General features: G+C 52.9%; 10 protein-coding genes across 10 annotated transcripts; 7 read left to right on the plus strand and 3 right to left on the minus strand.

Annotated features, from left to right (window-relative positions):
* Positions 1-220: 220 nt before the first annotated feature.
* On the plus strand, positions 221-1,411 carry J4E83_005413 (uncharacterized protein; the record flags this gene model as incomplete). The annotated part of the gene is made up of 1 exon (XM_049332332.1): positions 221-1,411. The coding sequence occupies one exon, from the start codon at positions 221-223 to the stop codon at positions 1,409-1,411; it is 1,191 nt and encodes a 396-aa protein (XP_049188783.1).
* A 629-nt stretch (positions 1,412-2,040) lies between these two features.
* On the minus strand, positions 2,041-3,042 carry J4E83_005414 (uncharacterized protein; the record flags this gene model as incomplete). The annotated part of the gene is made up of 1 exon (XM_049332333.1): positions 2,041-3,042. One exon carries the CDS (start codon positions 3,040-3,042, stop codon positions 2,041-2,043), a length of 1,002 nt encoding a protein of 333 aa, XP_049188784.1.
* Positions 3,043-4,371: 1,329 nt separating this feature from the next.
* On the plus strand, positions 4,372-6,450 carry J4E83_005415 (uncharacterized protein; the record flags this gene model as incomplete). Its single annotated transcript, XM_049332334.1, has 1 exon — positions 4,372-6,450. One exon carries the CDS (start codon positions 4,372-4,374, stop codon positions 6,448-6,450), a length of 2,079 nt encoding a protein of 692 aa, XP_049188785.1.
* Positions 6,451-6,868: 418 nt separating this feature from the next.
* Positions 6,869-7,936, plus strand: J4E83_005416 (uncharacterized protein; the record flags this gene model as incomplete). The annotated part of the gene is made up of 1 exon (XM_049332335.1): positions 6,869-7,936. The coding sequence occupies one exon, from the start codon at positions 6,869-6,871 to the stop codon at positions 7,934-7,936; it is 1,068 nt and encodes a 355-aa protein (XP_049188786.1).
* Positions 7,937-9,705: 1,769 nt separating this feature from the next.
* On the plus strand, positions 9,706-10,987 carry J4E83_005417 (uncharacterized protein; the record flags this gene model as incomplete). The annotated part of the gene is made up of 2 exons (XM_049332336.1): positions 9,706-10,065; positions 10,292-10,987. The coding sequence occupies 2 exons, from the start codon at positions 9,706-9,708 to the stop codon at positions 10,985-10,987; spliced, it is 1,056 nt and encodes a 351-aa protein (XP_049188787.1).
* Positions 10,988-12,773: 1,786 nt separating this feature from the next.
* J4E83_005418 (uncharacterized protein) lies at positions 12,774-14,773 on the plus strand (the record flags this gene model as incomplete). The annotated part of the gene is made up of 2 exons (XM_049332337.1): positions 12,774-13,518; positions 13,566-14,773. The coding sequence occupies 2 exons, from the start codon at positions 12,774-12,776 to the stop codon at positions 14,771-14,773; spliced, it is 1,953 nt and encodes a 650-aa protein (XP_049188788.1).
* A 292-nt stretch (positions 14,774-15,065) lies between these two features.
* Positions 15,066-16,787, plus strand: J4E83_005419 (uncharacterized protein; the record flags this gene model as incomplete). The annotated part of the gene is made up of 1 exon (XM_049332338.1): positions 15,066-16,787. The coding sequence occupies one exon, from the start codon at positions 15,066-15,068 to the stop codon at positions 16,785-16,787; it is 1,722 nt and encodes a 573-aa protein (XP_049188789.1).
* A 223-nt stretch (positions 16,788-17,010) lies between these two features.
* J4E83_005420 (uncharacterized protein) lies at positions 17,011-18,715 on the minus strand (the record flags this gene model as incomplete). The annotated part of the gene is made up of 3 exons (XM_049332339.1): positions 17,011-17,548; positions 18,203-18,462; positions 18,548-18,715. The coding sequence occupies 3 exons, from the start codon at positions 18,713-18,715 to the stop codon at positions 17,011-17,013; spliced, it is 966 nt and encodes a 321-aa protein (XP_049188790.1).
* A 349-nt stretch (positions 18,716-19,064) lies between these two features.
* On the plus strand, positions 19,065-22,278 carry J4E83_005421 (uncharacterized protein; the record flags this gene model as incomplete). Its single annotated transcript, XM_049332340.1, has 3 exons — positions 19,065-19,159; positions 19,214-19,429; positions 19,485-22,278. The coding sequence occupies 3 exons, from the start codon at positions 19,065-19,067 to the stop codon at positions 22,276-22,278; spliced, it is 3,105 nt and encodes a 1,034-aa protein (XP_049188791.1).
* Positions 22,279-24,501: 2,223 nt separating this feature from the next.
* Positions 24,502-26,021, minus strand: J4E83_005422 (uncharacterized protein; the record flags this gene model as incomplete). Its single annotated transcript, XM_049332341.1, has 2 exons — positions 24,502-25,486; positions 25,570-26,021. The coding sequence occupies 2 exons, from the start codon at positions 26,019-26,021 to the stop codon at positions 24,502-24,504; spliced, it is 1,437 nt and encodes a 478-aa protein (XP_049188792.1).
* Positions 26,022-26,043: the final 22 nt, after the last annotated feature.

Genomic DNA, 26,043 nt, shown 5'->3' on the forward strand with positions numbered 1-26,043 from the left:
CAACACACGTTTGTACCGATTCGCCAACCTCATCGGAATTTACACGCAGTGCTCATAGGAAATCATACATGACTGCTAACTTCATTCTAGGACGATCGATTGTGAGTTACTAGGACCGTTATCGTGTCTGAGTCAGAGGCAATACGACCCATCCATCCATCATTGAGTTGAAAAGGTGCCAGCGAACCAAGCAAGAGACGGTCATTTGAAGGAAGGCATAATGTCAAATATGAATACAGCCCCCGGTCCAGCAGGAGATAAGCAGTCAAATGGCACCACATCCTCATCTCCCGCAAACCTCAACCCCACTCCCGACTCCGGCTCCCGCTACGATAAGCCCATCGCCGCCGCTCAGGAAGATGGATTACCCATAATCGACATATCTCCCTTCATGGACCCCTCCTCATCAAAAGAAGCCCGTTCCACAACCGCCTCCGCCATAAACGCCGCCTGCATAAACTACGGCTTCTTCTACCTAACCGGCCATGGCATCCCCACGACCAAACTCAATGAAATCATCAACCTGGCGCGAGAATTCTTTTCTCTACCCATAGAAGAAAAGAACAAAATCAAGCGCTTCGACGCCGGTAGCCCAGAAGGAGGCGACGGCGCGCGCGGCTACCAGGGGCTCGGCGAAAACGTGACGGGTGGGCTGCAAGACATGCAAGAAGCCATTGACTGGTACCGGGACTGGCCCGCCGACGAAAGAGAACCAGGCGACGGCGGACCAGGTAGCGTGAAGAGTCTCCAAGGAGTTAATCTATGGCCTGAGAAACCTGAACAGCTCAGACCCGTATACGAAGAATACATCTCGCGCGTCAAGAAAGTCGGCGAAGCACTCGTGCACGCCATGGGCGTAGCCCTCGATCTGGGTCCTGTCACAGAAAACGCAACCCAGGAGAGTCAAGACGAAGAAATCTTCCTGCGAAACTGCTCCGACTCCTTCTGGGTCATGCGCATGATCGGCTACCCACCCCTCACAACCCCCATCTCCGGCGACGAAAATATCGACCAATTCTCCTGCGGCGCCCACACAGACTACGGTTGCGTCACCCTCCTCCTCACAGACCCCACTCCCTCCTCCCTCCAAGTCCTGCTCAAAGACGGGACAACCTGGCTTAACGCGGACCCGCTCCCCGGCGCCTTCGTCGTCAACATCGGCGATATGATTGAGCGGTGGACGAACGGGTTGTGGAAGAGTACTAAACACCGGGTTATTCATAGGGGGGAGAGGTATAGGGTTAGTGTGCCGTTTTTCTATGAGCCGAATTTTGAGGCGTGGGTTGAGCCGTTAGGGAAATGTGTGGAGAGGACGGGTGGAAAGGGCGGGTATGGGAAGGGGAGGTATGGGGATCATTTGTTGGGGAAGGTTAGTGGGAATTTTTATTATAGTATGAGGACGGATTGGTGAGGGTGTTAGTGGGGCGTGGAGTGTGTCAATGGCTTGGGGATGGATAGAAGGGTGTATGTTAAGGTATCGAACGTATTTTGTGGTTACCGTGATCTTTAGAAGGGCGTTCTGGATGTCCTGAGACACCAGTGACTCAGTCGGACATACGGTGACGGTTACATACACACCGAACACACCTGAGCGAACATCTTATCCTGCGACGTGTGAGCAGTGAAACAGCGCAAGTGATGTGGTCCCTTTCGCTCAGATAGTCTGTTTATTCGGCCTGTCGACGTGACGTACCCAGTCTGTGCGGAGACTGTTTTCACGTCCCCGTTCTCACAGTCACACAAGCAAACGCACTCTCAACCATCACCTCCAAGCAATTGGAACATTGTATCGTAGTATATATACGCAATAATTTACTAATATCTCAATAGAATCTGATGGGCCCGTAGCGTATGTCCTTCGCATGTCTACCCTGTCGTGCAGGGTGTGATCCGTTCACATACAGGCTTCGGTTGAAGCGATCTATTTTTGCTCCGGGTTCGAAATTGCCTGCGGCCATAAAAATTCGCATATTTCTCTTTTTGTTTCGCTACCTCCCTCCCTTTCACTTGTCACACACACCCCGCACCGCCTCAACAAGTTCAATTAGATCCCTCCAACCATCCAAACAGCGCGCTATGATATCTTTCGCTGTCCTGAACTTGGGGACTGTGGCCCAGATCCTCGAATTCGATCAACGTCGCGTTTGGAATCCTCGCCGCCACTTCTTTACCCAACACCTCGTATTTACCTATCTTGGCTTGTACATCTGGTGGGCTCCAAGCTTTACCGATAGCTGTTGTGTCTTTTGTCCCTATCAAGAGAAGAGTCTTAGGCTGTACCAGCTCAAACTCATACGCAATGGGTTGAGTCAAGACCATATCCGTCGTCTGCGCCATATTGTACGCAAAGTCGATGTTCTCGGGAGACGTTTGGTAAAGTGAGACTAGCATATTCACCCAGACATCGTATTCCGGCTTCCAGGTATTGACGTAGTAGGTTGCCTGTTGGTATCTCCGAATCGATGTGTAGTTGGTGGCCAGCTCGTCTTTGTACAAGGCGTCGAGATTGCGCCATGGGACTCCAAGTGCTTTCCAGTCTTCCAAGCCGATCGGGTTCGTGAGAATGAGATGGGATGTTTGTTCTGGGTACATGAGGGCGAAGCGTGTGGCTAACATACCACCCATGGAGTGTCCTAGTACATATGTTGACTCCACGCCTAGGCTTTGTAGCAAGAGATGTGTGTTTCGCGCCAGCTGCTGCAGCGAGAACTGGTAGGCGGGTGGTTTGGACGACTTGCAAAAGCCGACTTGATCGGGGATAATGACGCGGTATCCGTGGGCTGAAAGGCGATGCGCTGAGTCCTCCCATGTCGCGCCGCAGAAGTTCTTGCCGTGGAGAAGCATGATGGTCTTGTTTGAGGCATAGCTGGTGTTTTGAGAAAGTACATCCATGTAAGCCATTGAGAGATTTGCGCGTTGCGACGCAAACTCAAAGTACTGTACTGGCCATGGGTAAGTGTAGTTCCAGATACTGGGTGAAACCGTGTTCGCGCCAAATGCTGTCGCAACGAGTTGCGCGAGAAGTAGTAGCTTCAGCCGCATCTTGAAAGTGACGATGGAAACCCGAAACGGTGGATCTTGGTTGAGAGAGAGAGATAGAGAGAGAAAGAGAGAAAGAGAGATAGAGAGAGAGAGAGAGATGTCGTAGAATGTGAGGTTGCCATTCAAACTCTTGGAGTTCTGACATGCATATGATGTGCAATGACGCCTGCCAATCTATCTTGCCTATCGCGACCCACTCCAATTCTTGTCTCTGGACATTGCTTTGTATTGCGATTTACTGCATAGTGCGAACGCACGCAAATACATTGACTTATTAGCAGGAGGAGACATGATGAGTCTTGTTCGTTTTGGCATCTGAATGAGATCGCACCTTCCTGTCTACGCAGTCATATCTCGTAGCTGTTACTGTTTTCAGGGTGTTGTTCTACTTGCCAAGATGAAGAGCGTCCGATTAATCCTCCAATGAGATGAAGGATGCCCAGCGGTACACATGAAAGACGCCCTTGGATTTTCGTGTCTCGCGGCGGCACAGGATTCTGTCAACGGCCATAGACACAGCCGTCGGAATCGTGTAGATACATCCGCCGTTTCCCTCAAGCAAGGAAGTAGTCGATTGCCGGGAGGATCAAACCTGCCAGGTTGTGCCCAGATGTGAGGGGAATATGGCGACTAGCGCCCAACTTGGCTAGTACCAAGCTGCGCGTCTTGAACCCCGGAACCCCATCAAATTTCCAGCTTCCACTCCTCCGCCCCCCAGTTCAAGCCACACCCCGCGAACGGACAGCGAAGACATCCACCCCGACCCCTGCATCATCTAGTATCCATGATGCCATCGCCACGAGGCCGGCGGGCTACATGCAGTGCCTAAACGGCTAAATTACATCGGACCTGAACCTCGGATGAAGATGCATAGACCACTGTCGCGATGCTGCGCTCGGTGTGATCTAACTGCAGGCCAAGCGATACATCGATCTGGAAGGATTCACATCCATTGCGATATTAAGTGACAGCCGAAGATGCATATCGTATGCTCATGTTGAGGCGAGTGCATCCGCTTCAGATACGAGAGGTTTTAGTACGCGTATGCCGTTCGGTAGGGTCGTTGCGGTACCAGTCTTCTGCTTAAGCATTCTGCCACTGCCCCTGCCTAGTGATTGATCTACACCTCATTTCCTGGGGTTAGTCCGTTCTCGAATGCTTATTTCCAATAGCCTCATGTGGAGGAGAGCTGCTTGTGGCTAGCGCTACGGTTGTTCATCTGCAAGCACGACGCCATCCGGGTTACCGGTGCCGTATAAGAGGATCAAGATGAACGACCATGGTTCTCCAGCTGTCGATCAAGTCTCTACGCCAAGCTGGACTTTCAAGATGACAGTCATCACCACCCTCGTTGCCGCTGCGGCGGCTGGTATTGTTGCTGTCTCTCAAGCTTCACCAGTGGGATCAGCACCTGCTGTCAGCGTTTCGAATGCAAAGTCCTCTTTGACACTCGTTTACCAGAACAATCTCAACGGCTCAGACGACAAGAACCACATCGGTGCCATCATTCTCGACCCGGTCCCTCAAGCCAATGCAGCAGCAGCCTGTGCCTCGCTCAACGAGAAACTTATCTCCAAGGCTACGCTCCAGAAGTACCAGGCTGACTTCAACGATGCTCTCTCGTATAAAGATTATGCCAAATACACCGACGCTGAACGAGGGTACTACATCGACAGCGGCGTGGTCTCAGTCGGCAACCGAGTGAAGTACATGTCTGCTTCATCGCACCACAAGCAACTCCCAGTCTTGTGTACCCAATCGGCAAACAATGGATCAGCGAGTGCCAGGCCTGTGAACGGAAGCTCTATCTCAGTTGCGTCGGGTGGAAATACATTCGTCGGATACCGAAATCAGAAGTCTTTTAGGTTCCTCGGCATTCCATATGCCGACACGCCTACCCGTTTCAAGTACTCTTCGCTCTACTCCAAGAAGGGCCAAACAATTCAGGCCACCGAGTACGGCTCGAATTGCATCCAAGGTGGCGGTGGAAGCGAAGATTGTCTCTTCCTCAACATACAAACACCATACATCCCCAAAGTAGGATCGAAGAAGCAGCTCCGTCCCGTATTGTTCTGGATCCATGGTGGTGGGTTCACCGGAGGAAGTGGTGCAGATCCACTCTCTGACGGTGGAAACCTTGCTAGCAAGGAGGATCTTGTTGTTGTCAACATCAACTACCGTCTTTCCACCCTCGGCTTCCTAGCCATTCCTGGAACAGACATCAAGGGCAACTTCGGTATCGCCGACCAGATCGTGGCACTTGACTGGACCATTGCAAACATCGCTGCTTTCGGTGGTGATCCAGAGAGGATAACCATCGCTGGCGGATCTGCCGGAGCCGGCTCTGTCCGAACACTGTTGGGCTCTCCTAAAGCCATTGGAAAGTTTCAAGGCGCCGTTGCCTTATCTAACCTCGGAGGAGGCGTAACACTTGGTCTAGACGGTGACTATGGGACAACATACTCAACCTACTACACGGTCAATCAGAGCTACACCGTCGCCGGACCTCAGATCTTTGCGGCCGCTGGCTGCAACAGCACTGATGTGTCAGCCCAAATCGCTTGCCTCGACAAGGTTCCTGCTGCAGACCTAGTTGGCTTTGACACTGTAGCCCGATACGTTGTCCAAGACGGTAGTTACGTCAACACGCCCGAACTCATCATCTCAACTCGCAATGCCAGTACCGCACACATTCCCGTAATCTTCGGCACCGTTCTCGACGATGGCGCTTCATTCTCCACATATCCCACGAGCCCGATCTCAAACCACTCGCAAGGACTACAGGAGGCGCTTGGTATCAACAGCACATGGGCCGAACGCGTCATTCAGTCTGGTCTTTTCCCCTTCACCAGCACGGGTAACCTGACGCTCGACTCCTTCAACGTCTCGCAGCGCATTGCCACCGACAAGACATTCCGCTGTGCCGACCAATCGACCGTCTACTCTGCCTCGCGATCAAAAGCCTTCTCAAAGACATACTACTACCAACTCGACCGTTCCATCGATGGCTACGACCCCAACAACCTGGGTGGCCCTGCAAACGACAACCCCGAGAACCCGTACTTCCGCTTCCACGGCGCAGACTCACCTTGGTTCTTCGGCGTTCTGAACCGCATCCGCGAACCAGAGGATCTGTGGAGTGTTCAACTCACTACCAGCTACTTCGCTTCCTTTATTAGGAACGGCGACCCGAACCCTAGCTTGAAGTATCTCGATGTAAGAGGGTACTACAAGGTGCTTGAAGGTGTGACGAAGTATGGTCAGTGGATGCAGGTTGATGCGACTAAGAAGTCGGGAGATGAGATTAGGCTATTGGATTGGCCTAGCAAGAGCGCTGGATATACGGATGTGGAGCAGTGTGATTGGCTGGGATACCCTCTGGATTACTACCTGAACGGAGGAATCTGAGTAGCTGGTACTGCTATGAGCCGTGCCCGTATGTAGTCATGTGTAGGAGAAGCCTTCTTAATGCATGTGTAGCCGTCATCAAACATTCGACCAAGTCCCTATCAATGCAGTACATCTGTGACACCTGTAACGAAAGCAAACGATGATCGCAAAGCTAAAATTATACCCTGCTGTTTGGTAGTGCATACAAGTCTTGTCTTTTGGTCAAATTTCGTTGTCCTCTTGCGGGGTGTATCAGTGAAGGCGCCCGAGCGCTCGCACTCACTCACCGAAGTGAGAGTGGACCGTTGCTGCCTGATCAGGGCTAGTACCCACCATGCGCTATCATTTCTGTTTACGAATCGCCTTCCGCCAGCTTTCTTCGCGTTCAGACTACTCTCTCCGGTGAGATATCTTTATCCACCTACTCTAAACCGCCATGAGTTATTTCGACGTTCGCGTTCGGGAGTCGCTCTTTCAAAGGATCGACGGCGGCAAGCTCAAGAAAACGCCCACCACACCTAAGGAAGCACGACAAGTAGCAAAGATCGCGGAAGATTGGGTTCCGCCCGGTGTGTTTCCATTCTTCCGCCTTCCACGAGAACTCCGCGATACGATATACAAGTACGCCCTAGGAACGGAGGCCAGAGTATTCCGCGCCGACAATCTCCTGTTGCTAGCCACTTGTCAGACGTCTCCCAAGTACGGTCTCCGGGTTGTGAATGAACAGAAGGAAATCGATGCGGTGAACGGTGAGGGATCTGAGGAGGAAGAGGATAAAGAAGACGAGAGGGATAAAGAATATGGATGGTATGAGGGTGGCTACCTAGGTGATATGTGGAAAGAATATGAATGGTATGAGGGTCGCTATGGTATGTGGTACATGGGTCTTAACTCAGCCGTACCGGAAGGTCTTCCCAACTGGCTTCGCAGCAACAAGCAACTCTGCTCAGAAGCACTCCTGTGCTTTGGCGCTACCCGAACGTTCGTCATAATCGACTACTACGATTACACCAATTACACAAAAGCCCATAGTAACCCTCCCGACATGGCTGGCTTGACCAACTCGCTGGTCATGAATAGGAACGTCATTGGCCACATCGCAATCAGGAGAGAGGTCGACCAGCTTATGGACGACGACCCGAAATTCCTGGTCCTTCTTCAAGGCCTGCAAGTTGAAAACTTGACGATGGATTTGGAATGGAGTCATCGTCTCGACTATGAATCGGATGATGAGGATTCGCTAGAAGATTGTATTGAAGAGTGGGACACTTTGGATCTTGGCTATTGGGAGGGTAGGCTGCAGAAGCTGAAGATCACGATTCCTACAAGGCGCGAATATGGAGACGAGGCTTTCCATACGAAGACCTTTGATCTGGCTGAAAGATTGGCCACTAGACTGTTCGGACCTGGCGCTAAGGTGGTCTGGGGCCCTTACGTATATGACAAGAGGCAGGGCAGTATCGGCCTGTACAAGAGGTATCTGACTGTAGAGAAAGCGGCCTAGGGTGTTAAGCTTGGGCATTTGGTGGTGAGAAGACGTATATGCGATGAACGAGAGGGCGTTCGATCGAGAGCGGCCATATGTATTGTACTACCTCTGTGCTTCAAGGCTATGAGATCAAGCATCTGCTCAGTAGGCGTGTTATTATCATCGTGCGTTCGATCAAGTAGTCAAATTCTCATGGTATCCAGAGTTTCTTCAGTGACTTATCAATGGATCGGAAGTCCATCATAGTAGACCCAGAACACCTTCTATGAATGCCCAAGTATCCACTTGAACATCATGCCAGACCCAGGAGGTTTTTGACGTCTCGGCATGTATCACTCCACTCACTTCAATCTCACTGACACCCTCCAGGCTCAGCCACTAACCTAATTCACGCGGGTAGGATCGTTGTCGTCTCATATGGAATCAATCGCTTCGGCGGCCTCTTACATGGTTTGGACGGCGTCCAACACATCTTAATCCTGGATATCCTTGGGCTCGGAAGGACTGTTAGCCTGGCGGCTAGCCTCGGCGCTAGCGAGGAGGAAGTCTTCACCTGAGAGGTGTTCACCACGGACGATTTTGTCAAAGAAATCGATCGTAGCGAATGACCCCGGGTCTCGGATAAGGTTTTTGGTCTTTCTGTAGTACGGACGCCCCAATCTTTGATCTCAAGCAACGTATTCGACATCCTTCTTGAGGTTAACCATGGCGAACGAAGCTGGAATTCACAATCATGCCACTATTGCGACTTCTCCATGCATCTATGTCCTACTTTCCCGTGACGAATACGAGTAGTTAGCGACGTTTGAGAGTATGTTAAGAGTTTTCGGGATAACATTCTAGTGTCTATAGCACACCTAGAAGTTTATCATATGCTTACGTAGGTAGCCATATACACTTACTTCATACTCGTGTACGCCTGGCCACATTCTTTGAACATGATAATTAATACGATCTGTTGCACGTCTTCGTAAGCTTGTCTCTTTTTGCAAACGACTAGACGTTGCTCAACCTGATCACGTTTATGATTCACTTTCACTAAGGTACGGTCTCGCATCAAAGCGCAAAAAATAGTAAATCTTGCAGAGTTTCGAACACGAGGCCGCAGAAAGAGGCAAAAAGAAACTCCTACTAAGCCACTAGAGACACGGATTAAACTCCCTAGACTATAGGGAAACATGCGTAGAACACTGGCCAGACTGTTCGTTGTTTCTTCGTGGAATATAGACAAATTAGTTGGTATATATAGAAGAGTTTAATATCCGCTTAGTATGAGCCGATGGTGGGCGCCCCAGAATTGTGGGGTTGTTTACATTTCTGAAGGTGAGCGAGCGCTCGTTTGTACACAGGCCATCCGTGCGGTGTAATACCGCTGCGCAAATACTGTCCCTACAGCAACAGAACATGAACGTCTGATGAGGGCTTCCAAGCATCCACTTGTAAAGCCTTGCTCGTGATCATTCGATCTAGCTAAATACGAAAACTTGCGAAGTGATTCAGTGAAAGGAAGCCCCCGAAATGGCGCACATATCTAGGCAGCACCCCGTCACCTCGACCTCTATTGTTGTCCACGGACAGGGAATCGACACTGCCAGGGAGGCGACGTCACTGCGAAATTGGGCGCAGATTTTGAGTCGCGCTCACCTTCACCTTCATCTTCACCGCGACTAGTATCTCGTCAGTGGGTATATATCTTTCTTCTACAACCGCAATACTCTCTTCTCCAACCTCACACGTCCCCTGACTACATATACTACATTCGTATCTACATCTACGTCTACATCATGGCTCCCACTACCCCCCTCCCGCCGAACCGCTCGCGCGCCATCAAGGTGGAGCTCTACTGCCCCGAGACCGGTGACAAAGCGGACAACTTCCTCATTACACCGTCAATGACACATGACGACATCATCTTTAACATTGAGCGCACACTTCGTCTTCGTGATCAAGAGATCTGGGCCTGCGACATCAATGGCGAGCTACTCTACAATAGCGACATGAACTCCTTCCACTTCAACAATGTCGCCGATGGAGAGAGGTTGCTCATCGGTACTTACGACTACCACCGTATCAGTCCGGAGCCTGAGCTGGAGGTCGTTCTGTATCTTGATGATACATCAGGCCTACTGAAGAGGTCACTCAGGGTAAGTTTCGAGATTTGTTGAGGAAGGGAATCAATTGGTACTTTCCCATTCGCCCACCTACCCAGAGAACTCAGCGACTGCATCTACGGCTACACATCGGCCCACTGCCTACTATCCTCATGACTAAGGGTCTACTCATCCAGGCCACACGCAAGGTCCGATCTTTGGAGGAAGGCGATGACGACGATGACGATTTCTGCATTGAAACATACTAACGTACCTGCAGTCACTCGGAAAAGAAGCTCTTCGCAACCACATGAGCAAGCTTCGTCGTTGCGATGCCCCCCTCCGCAAGAACGTTCTCCGCCTCGTCAAGCCATACAGTCGTATCGCGAGCTTAATCAAGGACTTCGATTCTGCGAACGCGAAGAAACTGAAGCAGAAGTACAGTGTCTCTGCGTCGAAGCGCGACATCAAGAGCTACTGGTGGATCGAGGACACAGCGATGAAGTTTGAGCCAGGGGTCCTCGCTCTGGTGGCAATCCTCGCTGAAGCAACAGCGGGTAACGACGAGATCGCTTCAGATGCGCTCATCGATGCGAAGAAGGCTCGTCTCGACAACACTCCTTGGGGTCCAAAGGAACTGCAAGAGGAAGACGTTCGCGAAGCCATCAACGCACTCTATGAGGCTGCGGATGCTCTCGATTCCGTGTGGCCGGAGACCAAGGACAACAAGAAGATCACGGTCAAGGATGCAAAGAAAGAACGCTATGCGAAGGCTAGCGGCAAGGGCAAAGCGGTCAAGCGTGATGCTGATTTGGGTGAAGAGGCCTTTGAGGCTGCGCATCCTGGCACGATGGCTTCGCGCGAGATAGATGGTCTGGCCGGACTTATGGGCAAGAGCAAGTTGCCGGATACGATGGTGTCTGATGACTCCGATGAGGAGCCAGTAGTGAAGCCAGGTAGACTTCGGCGTACTTAGAGTGTGTTAGGTATGCACAACGTTGCTGTGGGGATCAGTGCTAGATACGATGAGGGAGGAGGGAGATTGGGCCTGTACAAGTACGGTAGCTAGATTTTTCGAGTGGACGAAATGAGTAGTTGGAGAATATACATGGAAAGCACGAGATACAGGGAGAGAAGTTGATACAATGTACGATGATGATATGAAGATGGCGACCATCATCGTCGTTACTTGTGAGGTTATATGCCGCAGATCTCCATGAGATGTACAGTAAGACTTCAATGACTAGCCTGACCATGACCAGGGTCCAGTGCGAGTCAAGGCGCATGCTCTTCTTCATTGTCGTTGTGCTCGATGTGCATGAATCATGGTTCACCTCGCACTGGTTCTCAGCGAGTAAGTCAAAGTCGATGCTCGGTAGCGGGCCTTCAGCCACCCGTCAGCAGTTCCTCTGGGCTGTTGGATAGTCGAAGGTGGACCATTGCCACATGATCCATGATCTAGAAGGAGACGTGGAGGTGGAGGCTTAGATTCGGACGAACGAAGGAACGATTTGTAAGGTGGAGGTGGCGTATACTCAACATGGCAATACGCAGTTGCCGTTGGAGCGACTTCGAGTGGAAGTCGCGGGACGCAATTGCCGAGAACGTCTCTTTTCGTACTGCGTATACGATTACGCTCAGCGACATCTTCTGCAGGCCGCGTCAACAATACTTTCATCTCCATACACACATCTAGCTAGTAGCCTAGTACTGTGCACCGTCGCGATTCATTGTGTAGCGCGAGGCCATAGCACCGCCGCGACGTTATGTGTCGCCCGTTGATCGTCATGGCGGAGTCCGGAGCCTCGGAACAGAACTATTTGCGAAGCTACTCCTCGCTGCGCATGGCGCATACGCTGTAGTGAACAAAATCACGATCTTCAGGTAATGTCTGGGAATTCGGTCGAATGAGATGCCCGTACGCAGGCTGCCTCACGGCGAGGACGCGACGCGCTATGTACGGCAATGGTTGCGATCAGGGCCTAACGAAGATGACGACATTGTTTATTGCATAACAACAGGGCAGCGATACTTACTTTGCGCCAAACGCTTGTCTCGACATCTCAAACATGGAGAAAGTAACACACCACACTCAGTGCCAGGATGACAGGGCCGTATCAAGGTTCTTTTCGTACCCTTCGTACCGGCAGCTTGCCGAGTGCCGAAAGCGTATTGTTTCGAAATGAGCGCCAGCCACTCACGGGAGATGACGCGCCACGACGGTGCCCGCTGACCAGAGCCTTACCGCAGAAAGGCGGTGTCAGCTAGCAACTGCTGCAAACGAACAAGATCTGTTAAGGACCGATGATGGCTGAGGGCCTGGTGATTCAGGCGGGCATGCGACAGCACTTTACAAACCAAACGCGGACAAAACCTCGACGAGAAGAGATGGGACTAAAAATAAAGTTTGATCGTCAGGGCCTTCAGCCACGACAAGTGGCACGCCTAGTAGCACGCCTATGAGGTCAGATCCTCCTAGCTCTTCCGGGCGTTTGGTGCGTTGGAGCCAGGAGCATAGCCGCCTGTGCATTGTGGGTCATTCCGCAGCCTCCCGTCAGCATGGAGCGCATCATTTAACATTGCCATGATTCCGCATTTGTTCGCGATTCATTTCGCGTCTTCTCAGCCTTCTCACCCCTCCTTTCTTCACATCCATTCGTTAGGATGAAGTATTCTTTCGCCTTGTCTGCTTCGGCATTGACTAGTTTAGCGACCTGTAAGTGATGCGCCTCCTTGTGTTCCTGCAGGGACCCAACTGACGCATGACAGCATCTGCGGTTGTTCCTCGGGAAGCTAGAGTCGTGCCTCCCAATGGCTTGGATGTCTTGAAGCGTGCCTCGCCCCAGGCTCCCAATGGCTACGCGCCCGCCGAAGTCAACTGCCCGTCCACACGCCCGAGCATTCGATCCGCCGACAAACTCTCCCAGCAAGAGACAGAATGGCTCCAGAAGAGGAGGCCGAACACGATAGACCCTATGCGCGAGTTCCTCGAGCGCGTCAACATTGAGGGCTTTGACGTTGGACAATACATCAGCAACCACCGCGACAACACCACCGCCCTACCGAACATCGCGATCTCGTTCTCTGGTGGAGGATACCGGGCCCTGCTGAACGGTGCAGGTGCTCTAGCGGCGTTTGACAGTCGGACAACGAACTCGACAAGTGCAGGACATCTTGGAGGAATCTTGCAGGCATCCACATATGTTTCCGCACTATCAGGAGGAGGCTGGATGATTGGCAGCATCTACGCCAACAACTTTACCTCAGTTGAAGCAATCATCAACAAGGGTGAGGACTCGGCGATTTGGCAATTCCAGAACTCGCTGTTCAAGGGACCTCCTACGAAGGGAATCCAGCTGCTCTCGACTGCGCAGTACTACGACAACTTAGTCAGCACGGTCAAGGACAAGAGTGATTCGCCAGCTGGTGACTTCAATACGTCGATTACCGATGTTTACGGCCGCGGTCTTTCTTTCCAGCTCATCAACGCCAGTGATGGAGCCCCAGGTATGTTTACCCACAGATTCTTGAAGTCCACAAGCTAACCCCAATAGCCTACACCTTCTCTTCCATCCAGGACGACCAGGACTTCTCGTCTGGAAATGCACCAATGCCTATCCTCGTCGCAGATGAGCGTTCGCCCGGAGACTTGATCATCTCTTTGAACGCCACCAACTTCGAGTTCAACCCGTTCGAAATGGGCTCATTCGACCCTACAACCTACGGTTTTGCTCCTCTGAAGTACATCGGCTCCAACTTCAGCGAGGGTGAACTTGCTCAAGACCAGGGCTGTGTTGAGGGATTCGACAACCTGGGATTCGTCATGGGAACCAGCAGCTCCTTGTTTAACCAGATCTTCCTCACATTAAACACCATCCAGGACGTACCCCAGATCCTCGTGAACTTTGTGTCAAACATCTTGAAGGGTATCGGTGAAGATGGCGACGATATTGCCGACTACTCACCTAACCCGTTCTTCCGCTACCACAATGAGACGAACCCCAGTGCTGACAGGGAACGTCTTACTCTCGTTGACGGTGGTGAAGACGGCCAAAACATTCCTTTCAACCCGGTCATTCAGCCCGTACGCCAGGTCGATGTCGTCTTTGCTATCGACTCCTCTGGCGACACCGTCGAGGAGGATGACCCGTCGCAAAACTGGCCAAACGGTACTTCTCTGGTTGCAACCTACGAGCGTGCAAGCGGCACTCTCATGAACAGGACTTCATTCCCCTACATCCCCGGCCAGGACACTTTCGTTGCCCTAGGTTTCAACAGCCGCCCTGCTTTCTTTGGTTGCAACAGCAGCAACGTTACTGAGGGCGACAACATTCCTCCTCTCGTTGTCTACCTCCCCAACGCCCCCTACGTCTTCTGGTCCAACACCTCCACCTTCAACAAGCTCGACTACAGCATCTCGGAGCGCAATGGCATGATCGAGAACGGCTACGATGTCGTCACCCAAGCAAACTCCACACGTGAGGGTGCTTCGAACTGGCCTACTTGCGTCGGATGCGCTATCCTCTCTAGAAGTCTGGAGCGCAACGGCGAGGCTATCCCACAAGTGTGCCAGCAGTGCTTCACTGACTACTGCTGGAACGGCACCACAGTCGAGACATCGCAGCCATACACTCCCGAGCTGATCGTCGGTCAGCTCGCCACTACAAACAACGGCGACGACGACAGCGGTGTAGGAAAGTTCGTGCCCAACGTCCTCGGTCTTGCTCTGGCAGCGGCCGTCTCTGGATACCTGATGATGTGAGATATTTTCTAGTTTGCTTTTGGCGACATAGGGATTGGATTCAGCGCGGTTGAAAGATGATACCACCTCTCTTTTGTAGATAGTAATTGAGTCAATACACGTATACCGAACGTTCCATTGCCATTCACCTATCACACGTGCGACATTACCATACCATGCATTGCGGCTCTTCGGCGCCGCCCGTCCCTGCATCACCGAGGCGTGCCCCGCCAGTTGCGCGCCCATCAAAAAAAGTTACAACCCCGCCACGCTTCATGCACTCAACGCCATTCTTCCGCAATCACCACACACAATGGCCGCCGTTCCGTCGCTCGCAGGCGCGCCCGTACTCTCTACGCCCGACACGCACATCTTCGAAGACCCCACTCCCGCTGTAGACACGTCGAGTCTCCCCAGACTTTCCGATGAGCAGATCACCCTCACATATGAGATCGAGCGGACGGTTAGGGACATCCGCGAGGGGAGATGGAAGAGGATTGCGTTGCAGTTCCCGGATCATATGCTTACTGATGCGCCGAGGGTGTATGAGCAGCTAAGTCGGGGACTGGGCAAGGCGAGGAAGGCGCGGGATGGTGTGCAAGAGGAGAATGGACACACAAATGGGACAACAGGCGTGGAAGAAATCAGCGCGGGAATGGAGAAGGCGGCGATAAGTGAAAACGGGAGCAAAGACGAGAGTCTGTTTATACTGGGTGATACATCATACGGCGCATGCTGCGTAGACGAGGTTGCAGCAGAGCACGTCGATGCGGACGTTGTCGTACACTATGGCCGCTCATGTCTCTCGCCTCCTTCAAGACTACCAGTCGTATACGTCTTTACCGAACGACCGCTAGACCTCGACCCCGTAATCGCAACATTCCAAGAAACATATCCAGAGAAAGACGCAAAGATCATACTCATGGCCGACATACCATACTCGCACCACATCCCCCCACTCCACGCACGCCTACAAGACGCCGGCTACACGCACATCCACGCCACAGAAATCGTACATAATCCCTCATCGCCGCTTCCAAACCGAACGATACCACCGAACACAACGGAAACAGACGAAGCACTCCACGACTACGCCCTCTTCCACATCTCCGACCCCCCAACCTCCCTCCTCCTCACCCTCTCCTCGCGCGTCGCCTCAATACACATCTACCCCACAGACACGCCCTCCACCACCCCACCAACCGCCTCCCTAGCCCGCACCCACCAAACCCTCATGCGCCGCTACGCGCTCCTAACCTCCCTCTCCACAACCCCCATCTTCGGCATCTTGATCAACACGCTCTCCGTAAAGAACTACATGCACATCCTCTCACACGTCCAGCGGCAAATCAGCGCCGCGGGCAAGAAATACTACACGTTTGTCGTTGGCAAAGTGAATGCAGCCAAGGTGGCTAATTTCAGTGAGGTGGGGGGATGGGTGGTGATAGGGTGTTGGGAGAGTAGCTTGATTGAGAGTAGGGAGTTTTGGCGGCCGGTGATTACGCCGTGGGAGCTCAAGGTGGCGTTGATGGGGGATGAGGAGAGGGTTTGGACGGGGAGGTGGGAGGGGGATTTTCAGAAGGTTTTGGATGAGGGGGAGGGGGATGTGAAAGAGAAAATTGGTAGCAATGCGCAGGAGGGAGAGGGAGAGGGAGATGCGAATGGCGATTATGACTCTGAGGAGGAATCTGCGCCTCCGGAATTTGATCTCAGGACTGGTCGCTATGTTTCGCATGCGAGACCTATGCGCTCGAGTGCCACACCAAAAGCGGTTAATGGGAATGCAGCGACGTCGTCGTCTAGTTCGGCGCTGACGAAACGAGCGAATGGCGATATAGCGGCTGTAGGGGGCGTTGCGTCGCCTGGTGCAGAGTATTTGCGCTCGAACAGGACATGGCAGGGCCTGGGCACTGATTACCGGGATGCAGAGGATGGGGAAGAAGGGGTTGGAGGTAAGCGGGCGGCTAAGATGGAAGAGGGAAGGAGTGGAATTGCGAGGGGGTATGTTGTTGGTGAGCAGGGGAGCAGGCATTGAGTAGATACAAGACGAGGGATTCGATTCTCATCATCTGTTGACAGTATTACTATCTCAGAACTACGAAAGCGTTTGAAACAACAGATCGAGTCGATGCTTGTGAGATGCCGTCGCACCCTTTTCCATATTTTTTACTTCGTCCTCCTGAAAAGTCTCGACGAAATTCTCCTTCCTTTACATGGTCATTGCTAGATCTCCTTGGCCAGCGGTCCTCTCATTGTATTCACATTGCAATTCTCCCCCAAGCTGTCTCCATGTCTTGGACCAGCGTGAGGAAGTCGTCGCTTTCCAGGTGGCGGTAGACGAACTCGTTGAGCGCTGCTCTACGTCCCTCGTCAGACTGCATCGCATATGTCGCCAGCTGGTCGTGCTCATTGACACTACTAGTAGCACCTGGATTGGACATGCTCACACCACGATGACCAGCAACAGACGTAGGTGGGGTGTCGAAACCACTATACGACATGTTATGGTGAAGATTCTGTGCAGCATAACTTCGTTCGCCAAGAGATTGCGGTGTCGGGATGGCACTGAAACTTGACCGCTTGAAAGATAACGGAGAGGAGATTGGAGACGATGTCAACGGTGACTGATTCTCGATACCGCCATGTGGAGATGTCTTTGCGCGTGCAGGACTGTACTGATCTTGGTTCGGTGTGCGAGGAGGCTGTTGCATTGGTTGCTTTCCACGTGCGGTCTTGCTGATGACAGTGGGTTGGGGTAGAGGTGGAAGTTCGATCTCCTTGCTGGTTGCGCTTCGGCTGGAACCAGGTCGGTTACTGGCTACGTGTGCTGGTAGAGGAGGAGGCCCCATTGTGCCAGTAGAGGGCCGCACGCTGTCGCTGCCAGAGGAGCGCGGCGAAGATAAGCGTGGGAAAGGAAGTTCGCGTCTCGGTGGTAGTATCTCAGTGCTACCAGGGCGATCCGCAGTACCGGGACGATTTGGACTACCAGGGCGGTTGAACAGCATAGCAGTATCCGGTCGCTCCGTAGACATACGATGAGATTCTTGAAGGTCCGGCATGTGCTGATCTGACGTATATGAAGAGTCAACATGCGAGCGTCCTAAGATATCCGAGGTTGCTGAGGTAGGACGAGTGAACAGTACTGGAGGAGCAAGAGGACCTGAGAATGATGCCGGTACACCACCCGCTTCTCTATTATAGCCTGTGGTGGCAGATACCGGACGGTTGTATGATGCTGTGGGTAGTTGATGATCCAAGGAAGCAGAGAAGTCATAGCTAGTGGACGGTCGAGTAGAGATCTCCGCCAGCCGTGAAGGAGGACATGATGGTCCACCTACGACAGGGCTCATATGAGGCAGCTGAGGGTAGCTAACAGCAGTCAGACTTGGCCGAGAGGATGATCCTCCTCGCGCCGGCGATGGTGGCTGAGCCGTAGACCTTGGCTGAGACGGGACTGCCTTTTGGCCGCCCATGTAGAGACCGAGATGAAGGAGGTGGCTGAACGCGGTGTCGAAGTCTTTGTCCGACTTGAACCTCATCTGGATGCGCCTGATCTTGTCGTTGGCCACTTGCCATTTGATAGCGAGGAGAGGACAGCGCACAATGGCGGATATGTGTAGGTGGTCGGGCTGCACCTGCACTCCGCGCTCTTTACTCAGACGGGTAATGTGATTGCCTTCGTTGATCAGTCTCTCGATTTCGATGGTTTGCTGTCATCCAACGGTTAGCTAGCACATCATTTGAAGCGGGTTTCCAATCTGACTGGGTGGGTAATCAGTCATGCACGCGTCGTACCCGGACCTGCGAGCCTTGACACAGTTTCATGAGCTGGAGACCACCGCGCGCACCATAGCTGTCGATGATCAATGTGAGGTCATTGGTCTCTTTCTGCCAGTTGAACCTCTGCTCGCTGGTGTCGGTGTCCTGTGCTGTTGACAGAGTCTGGAGCGGAAGGGAGAGCATGATTGTTAGCAATGCTGTTTGTTAGTCGAGATCAATCAGCTGCCGTCTAATGGCATTTGTGTGATGAACTATGTCGTCATGGAGACATTTGCGCACGCAGGTGTTGAGGATGTGAGAGATGGTCGAAGGAAGTCGCGACTGGCCACCCAGTCACATGACGTGGTCCGTGCGAATCAACGCGAGGGACCTGGTGCAGTCTGGAGTTCTGGTGTTCGCCCATCCATCATCGCGAACGACGCGCGCCGCGCATTCACGAGCAGATCCACCATTGCGCCTGGCACACAGCTGAATCCACGCATGCGTCGCGCCCCGTGCCCGAGCAGTCCCGAGTAAATGCGACAGCCGCACCATGGCCCCAAACAAACCAGAGGAACAATCTGTCGAGCGCACCCAAGAACATGAAGACTTCCTGAATACCTTGGCCGAATACCACGAAAAGCGCGGGTGGGTTTTGTTCTTTGTCTCGCCGCAATGAGCGCATATTGACCCGACGTGTAGCACTGTCCTGGATCGCGAACCCAAGGTCGGGAGCCGGCACATTGACCTGTTGCGACTCTACAAACGCGTTAATGAAGAGGGAGGGTACGATAGGGTTTCAGATACCAAAAACAACAAGCTTGCGTGGCGCAAAATCGCGACTGAGTTCCTGCCCAAGAGCCCCAGCATCACCACCCAGGCCTTTTTGGTGAAGACGGCCTACTACAAGAACCTTGCGTACGTGAATCGTGAAAGACAACTTTGCGCCTACCACTGCTGACGCCTGCTCTAGCGCCTACGAAATATCCACCGTTCACAAGCGCGAACCCCCGCCGCCCGAAATCCTCGAGAACGTATCTGCAAAGGGCGGAGACCTGCTCAACCGGACCGTCGACAACTTCTTCCCAACCAGCAACAGAGAGGCCGAGCGATTAAGGGGAGAGGAAGACTCCGATTCTGAAGACGACGTCGAGAAGACACCGAAAGACGACAAGATGGACATGGACGAGCCCGGCAGCCTTGGGCGGTCGACAAGGTCCCTCCGTCATGCGCCGCCGCAGCGAGTGCTCTTCCAGCCCGAGTCTTCAACCCGACAGACGCGCCAATCGACAGGCCACCTGACCTCGTCGCAAGCCAACGGCTACGGCACCAGCGGAGCAGCCATGACGATCGCGAACTACGAGCCACGGACCGCTGTACCAGCCACCATGAAGCCCGTCGTTACCCCGTCCAACTCCCTCGATACCTACATACAGTCGCGCAAGAAGTACATTCTCAACAAGAAGAACAGGCCGGTGCCGCTCAAGGGCATGATGCTGCCCGGTACCGGCTTCTCAGGGCCCAGCATATACATCCGCGCTTTGAACGCGCTGCGGTCAAAGGAGCCTGAGGAGGAGGCATACGCACTGCACCACCTGGTCAAGATCTCGCACGAGCGAGGAGACAAGTACCGCTTCGATCAGTTCCCGGGGCTCGCAGATGCACTCATCGCCAAGGTCATTGACGTGTCCACATTGTTCTTCGATGTGAACTGGGACATCTCATACGTCGAAGAGGACTTTACTCAGCCGCAAACCCTGAACGGACTGACCGGCACCCGCGACCTGTTGCAGCGCATTAGATCTCTCCGCCCACTCGACATGCACGACAACCTCCTACCCGAGCAATCCGCAAAGGCCCTCACCATGATCAACGAGGCTGCGCTCATAATCCGGAACATGGTAATGCTGAAAGAGAATGCCATCTTCGCGGCCTCTGTGCCATCCATCCAAGATATGATCGTTATCGCACTAAATCTGCCCCGCCACTCCACTATCGTGGAGCTACAGCATTATGCCCTAGAGATTGCAGAGCAGCTGACAAAGTACTGGATATTGGACTCGCAAAGCCCGCTGTATCGCTCTTTGCTCGCCCAAGTGGATTCTGATGACCGTGGCCGCATCATCACATCGCTGAGAGCACTCGCCCGGATAGCAATGAACCTGGAGGCTACAAACAAGCTCTCTGACGTTCCAGTCAAGACCCTCAAGTCAATCTGCGACTGGCTGCTAGTAGAAGACGAAGACCTGCGCATAGCATGCCTGGACTTCCTCTATCTCTTCACTGGTTTCCCCGACAACGTTGAGACGCTTGTACACGAAGTTGATATTGAGGGAGTGGCGAAGCAACTGGTACGCTTGTTGCAATACGGCGCAATTGCATACGAAGAACGAAGGAGTGCCGCCAAGACAGCAAAGACCTCTGCACCTCCAGAGAATGCGCCTAAGCTATCGTCTGCGATCATAGATCATCTCGTGACGCTTGATGAGCCAGAGCGTAGCTCGCAATGGCTCAAGACGTGTTTCGAAGAGGATGCGACTGGCGAGATTACTCAGATTCAGCTCTGGTCGGCCTACAACGCAGCCTTCTCAGAACACATGACGAATAATCCGGCTTCTTTCAAGGCGCTGATGCCAGCTAAGGACTTCATCACGAATGTATCGACGACGTTCGGTGGCGCCTCCGCTCAGGTGTTGACCGTGGGTGGGCAGCCAAAGTATACCATAAGAGGCATACGGCCACGATCCGTACCAGTTGACCCAAGCACCAAGAGGCCGTACATGCGCTGCTGCTGGCATCCACCGAGCCTCCTCAACGGCCACGCCGACTCGAAACATTCGACAGCTAACATCGAGTGCGGTGAGTTCGCTTCTGGAGCACGCTCCATGTGGGAACACGTGGTCAGTGTCCATCTCCAAGTTCCCCGCGACCAGGAAACCGGACAATGGTTGCTTGAGCCAAAGCTGGACATCAAGGACATTGTCAATATCGAGAACGGCGACACCCCAGAAGCGACGAAATACTATTGTCACTGGGGCGGCTGCACTCGATTCTCGCCTGACGGCACAGAATCCGCGTTCGAGGCTGGACAGCATGTCAAAACGCATTTGCCTGATACGAGTATCAAGCAGGCCATCCATGCGAAACACAACCGCACGCCTTCAGAGTCACGGCCCTTGACTTCTTCCGCACAAGCACGACATGAGAACTTCCAGCCGCAATTTGGACAACCGGTCGGGCTGGGTAGCTTGGGTATGGGTGGGCGACACCAAAGTTCATCGACCAGCTCTGCAAGCAGATACGGTGGCCGAGAGGATGCAGCAGGAGCACAATCAGCACCCAACTTCCGCTACTACAACACGGCGACTGACGATACCAACGATGCCGCCGGTCTCCCTCTGTCCTCTGTTCTGGTCCTTCGCAACCTTGCTCGCCAGCTCAACAAGATCCCGCCCCCAACCACTGTCACCGACATCACCTCGCCATCCTCCCCGGCCCACAAGCGGACCTTCAGTGCCAGTGAAGGAAGCCCCGAAGCCGCAAGACGGGCCACAGCCGGCGGCAAGAAGCCACGTCTCAGCGATGCAGCAGCGGAACAAAGACGAGAGAACGAAGAGAAGGAGGAAGAAGAAGCCAAGAACGCAGGATGGGTGCCTCGCATCTTTGCTCCGCTGCGAGACCAGATTGCCTTTACTGCGAGTCACAACCTTACTCTCCGGAATTATGTCGGCGGTCTACTCAAGGCCATCGCTGAAGGTGGTGGTTAGATGTAGTAGTATGTGTTTGTAAAGCCCTTGCTGCGTGGCGTTGTTGAGGTTGCAAAAGGCTGTTTCCGCTTTCTTCTGTATGAGCGACACGGTATTGTTCGGAGTTTACTACATTTGTGCTCAGGGGAGTGTACGCTTAGATATCTGGGTAGTTTCATGGTACCGCTTCGACTGATGAGTCGGGTGTCGGCAAGTTTGTTACTTATTACTTCAAGCAAGTGAGTTTACGTTATCCGAATTCCTTTGACACGCTTATCATCCGTCAGTACCGTACATGGCGATTGCGCGTTCTTTGGGGGTATGGTTTTGACCTTGGGAATTCGTGTGACACGCTGACGCTAAAGCCGCCGCTGCCTGCCCATCCCACAGTCATGCTTTCCTGCCCTCCAGACTGAGATCTAAGACACCTCCGAACTAATCGGGGCTCTCACACACGACCAACAAGCTTAGGCGAAGCCCCGAGGAACCGACAGTAGCTTCAAGATACGATGCGGATAAGATTCTAGTGAAGGATCAATGGTGCTGAGTACAACCAAGCCGGCTGAATCTACTTCAAAGTGCTTCACAGCATAGAGGCGTTTTCTCGGCACGTTGGGTGGTGTAGCGGCAGTTGCACAAATTCTGATCGGTACAGTCTTTGTCTTGAGGCAGGTTGGCTTCTATTGGTTGGCGCACATGGTCCCGCGAAGGTTTCTGGTCGAGTCTAGGTAAAGGTGGGTGGAATGTACGGTTCGCTACCCAGATACCGCATTCCTTCTCCACACCTTCTCCGCGCCCATTACAGCGCGTTTGCATGGCTTCGATGGTTACAATGACCGCAATGATAGGCCAGCTAGATAACGAAAGAGAGGGGTGTAGAGAAACAGTGGCGCATATTGTGAGAGCGTTTGCGCACGCGGCGCTCGTGTGCCACTTCAGTCAGCCGGAGAAGAGGGTATGCGACGGCTGCGGTCATTGAAGCCTACCTTGGTTCACATCCCTTATTCAAGTCCCTTCTCTTACATACTTGGTATATAACCTTGCTGTGGGTTATCCGGCCAAGGCTTGTCATACACTTGGTGCTGGGCATACAGAGATATAGGTATAGACTTACCAGCCGCTTATCCGACTCGAAGATGGCGACTTACATCGGTACGTACTCTTCCTTCGATTAGGCTGCAAGCCCTGAGCTATGCGGCGCAAAAGACGAATGCGTAGAAAATATTGCAAGATGTCGCAGTCTCGGGGACTACCATAGACTTTATATATTCCCGGACTGATCCACACCCCGGTCGCATCACCCCAGATACTCCGCACAAGGATTCCTTCCTGCACACCTCACACCACTTGACTAACCATCCCAACGCAGAACCCCTCGCGCACCTCCTCACCGGCAACGCAACCTACCGCACCGATACCACAGCCCTTGACCCCAACGCCTTCACACTCCTCGCCCAAGGTCAAGCTCCCGACATTCTCTGGATCGGCTGCGCAGACAGTCGTATCCCGGAAACGACCGTATGCCACTGCAAGCCCGGCGAGATCTTCGTGCACCGCAATATAGCGAATACGGTGCACCCAGATGATCTTTCAGCGGCGAGTGTAGTAGAATATGCGGTTGTGCATTTGAAAGTCAACAAGGTTGTTGTCTGCGGGCATACGAAGTGCGGCGGGGCGAATGCGGCTTTGGGAGATGACGATTTGGGAGCAGTGCTGAATAAGTGGTTGGGGCCTGTTCGAGAGTGAGTCCACTTTTTGTCAATTACTTCGCTGTCTGAGAGCATGTGGGGAGGGGATCTGGTGGGGCGAACGCGTGTTCGCAGGATCAGTATCCTGGAATTGTAAAGCTACCGTACTAACAACACCGACAGACTCCGCCGTAAACACAAAGTCGAGTTGGAGGGCCTTCCCAACGATGATGCGAGGGCGGCGCGTGTTGCGGAGCTTAATGTGCAGCAGTCGATTGAGGTGCTCAAACAGCATCCGGCTATTAAGAGAGCGGTTGTGGAGCGTGGGCTGTCGCTTCATGGGCTTATTTATGATATTGGAGCGGGACAGTTGAAGATCTTGGAGGAGGTGGGCGGGAGGAAGATGAACGGGCATTAGAGCGGAATTTTAGGTGTTGACAGGCGTTGGGATGTTACAGGATTATCACGGCGGTCATGGCCATGACTGCTTTGATAGAGGTTTGGGTTTCGGTTATATAATGTTTGAGAGATATGATAGATATTTGGACTGACATGCTCAAAAGCCCTCCTTCTCCTCAAAGTACTTCCTTGTCTCATACACCGACATGAAGGGAATAACGAACACAGGATGCACCGCCCTCACAGCATCACCATCGTCCCAAACCTTATCCTCGCCATCATAACGACCCTCCATCTTCCAATGGAAAGGTGCGCCAAACGTACCCGTACCAAGAGTCTTGTTTACATTTTCATCATAGGCGTATTTGTGCTGTACCGCACTCAGCCCAGCCAGGTTGTAGCAAGTGTGGTATGCATCTGCGCCTTTGCCAGGCTTATCTCGCAGTCCGCCCTTGTTCTCTTGACATGCGGCTAGGATATAACGACCAAGTGCGCCGCGGTTCCATAGTCCTGTCGTGGTCGCAGCTTCGGCAATAGACCAACAGCCGCCGATCCAGTGGGAATAGCAGCCGTCGACGAGCTTGTTTGTGCGACCATTGTATCCACCTTCTGGTGTGCATTGGCGTGACGATAGCCAGTAAATCAGCATGTTGACGTCTAGGTACTTGTGAAGTGTCTCTTTTGGCGGTCCGAGGATGGCGAGACTGCCTAGTCCACAGAATGCGTAGGCCCCGTGAGCTTCGTTGCCTGGAGCTGCGGAGATGCCACCGTCCCAGGATTGGCATTTTGAGATCCACTCTCCAAGGCCGTCTGTGAAGGTGGTGAAGCCTTGTTTTCGTACTGGTGCATCGGGTGGTAGCTCGAGAGGCAGGTTAAGGAGGGATAGTACGACTAGGGCGCAATAGGCACCGCGAATGTCTTCTTCGCCACCTGCGCACATAGTAAAGCCTCCGTCTGCTTGCTTCATGCGACCCAAGAAGTGCCACAGTGTCTTGCGATTGATCGTCTCATATGATTCTTTTCCGCCGACCGTGGCGAGTGATAGCACTGAAGCGTATGTACAGGCAAGATGAGCGTATTGTCCATAGCCACCTCCAAATCCTCCGTCCGGATGTTGGGCCAGGGAGGCGGTGTGTGGTGTTCTATGTGTTATCAGAACATGTACGGTTGGAGTCATGTATTGGACTTTTGTTTGCAAAGGGTTGTTCAAGTTGGAAAGACCTACGTTCTGTTGTAGTCGGATATATCAGACCCCAGTGCGGTCAGACCCTGCAGAGACCAGTAGATAATCCATGGTCGCGCAGCATCCAATGCGGCAGCGCGTGCCGGCCAGTCATCAAGTTGTCCTTCTAAGAAGTAGGCGTGCTTTCGTCGCTGCAAGCTCGGTATGCCAGAAGCGTTGAGTGGGAAATTGTTGGGGTTGCCTTCCAAGAAAGGCAATATGGCCTTGGACGTTTCATCATCCGCTTCCGATGTGTGCGTTACGAGTGAATCTCTGATTGGTATCCTTATACTCTCCAGATAACCGATGTTTGCTTGCTCTTCCATAGTAGCGGTTCCCATATCTTCGTAATCGCTGTCCAGCTCTTCGTCTGAAAGCTCTTCAATTCGTTCTGATCCGGGAATAATCTCCTCTAAGCGGGAAGCAGGAGCTGAGGGACGTAGTGGAAGAGCCATCTTTTGTACGTGCACTTCGCGG

The sequence above is a fragment of the Alternaria metachromatica genome, assembly GCF_023757995.1.
Source record: "Alternaria metachromatica strain BMP 0045 chromosome Unknown scaffold_10, whole genome shotgun sequence".
In the NCBI taxonomy this organism is placed as follows: Eukaryota; Fungi; Ascomycota; class Dothideomycetes; order Pleosporales; family Pleosporaceae; genus Alternaria; species Alternaria metachromatica.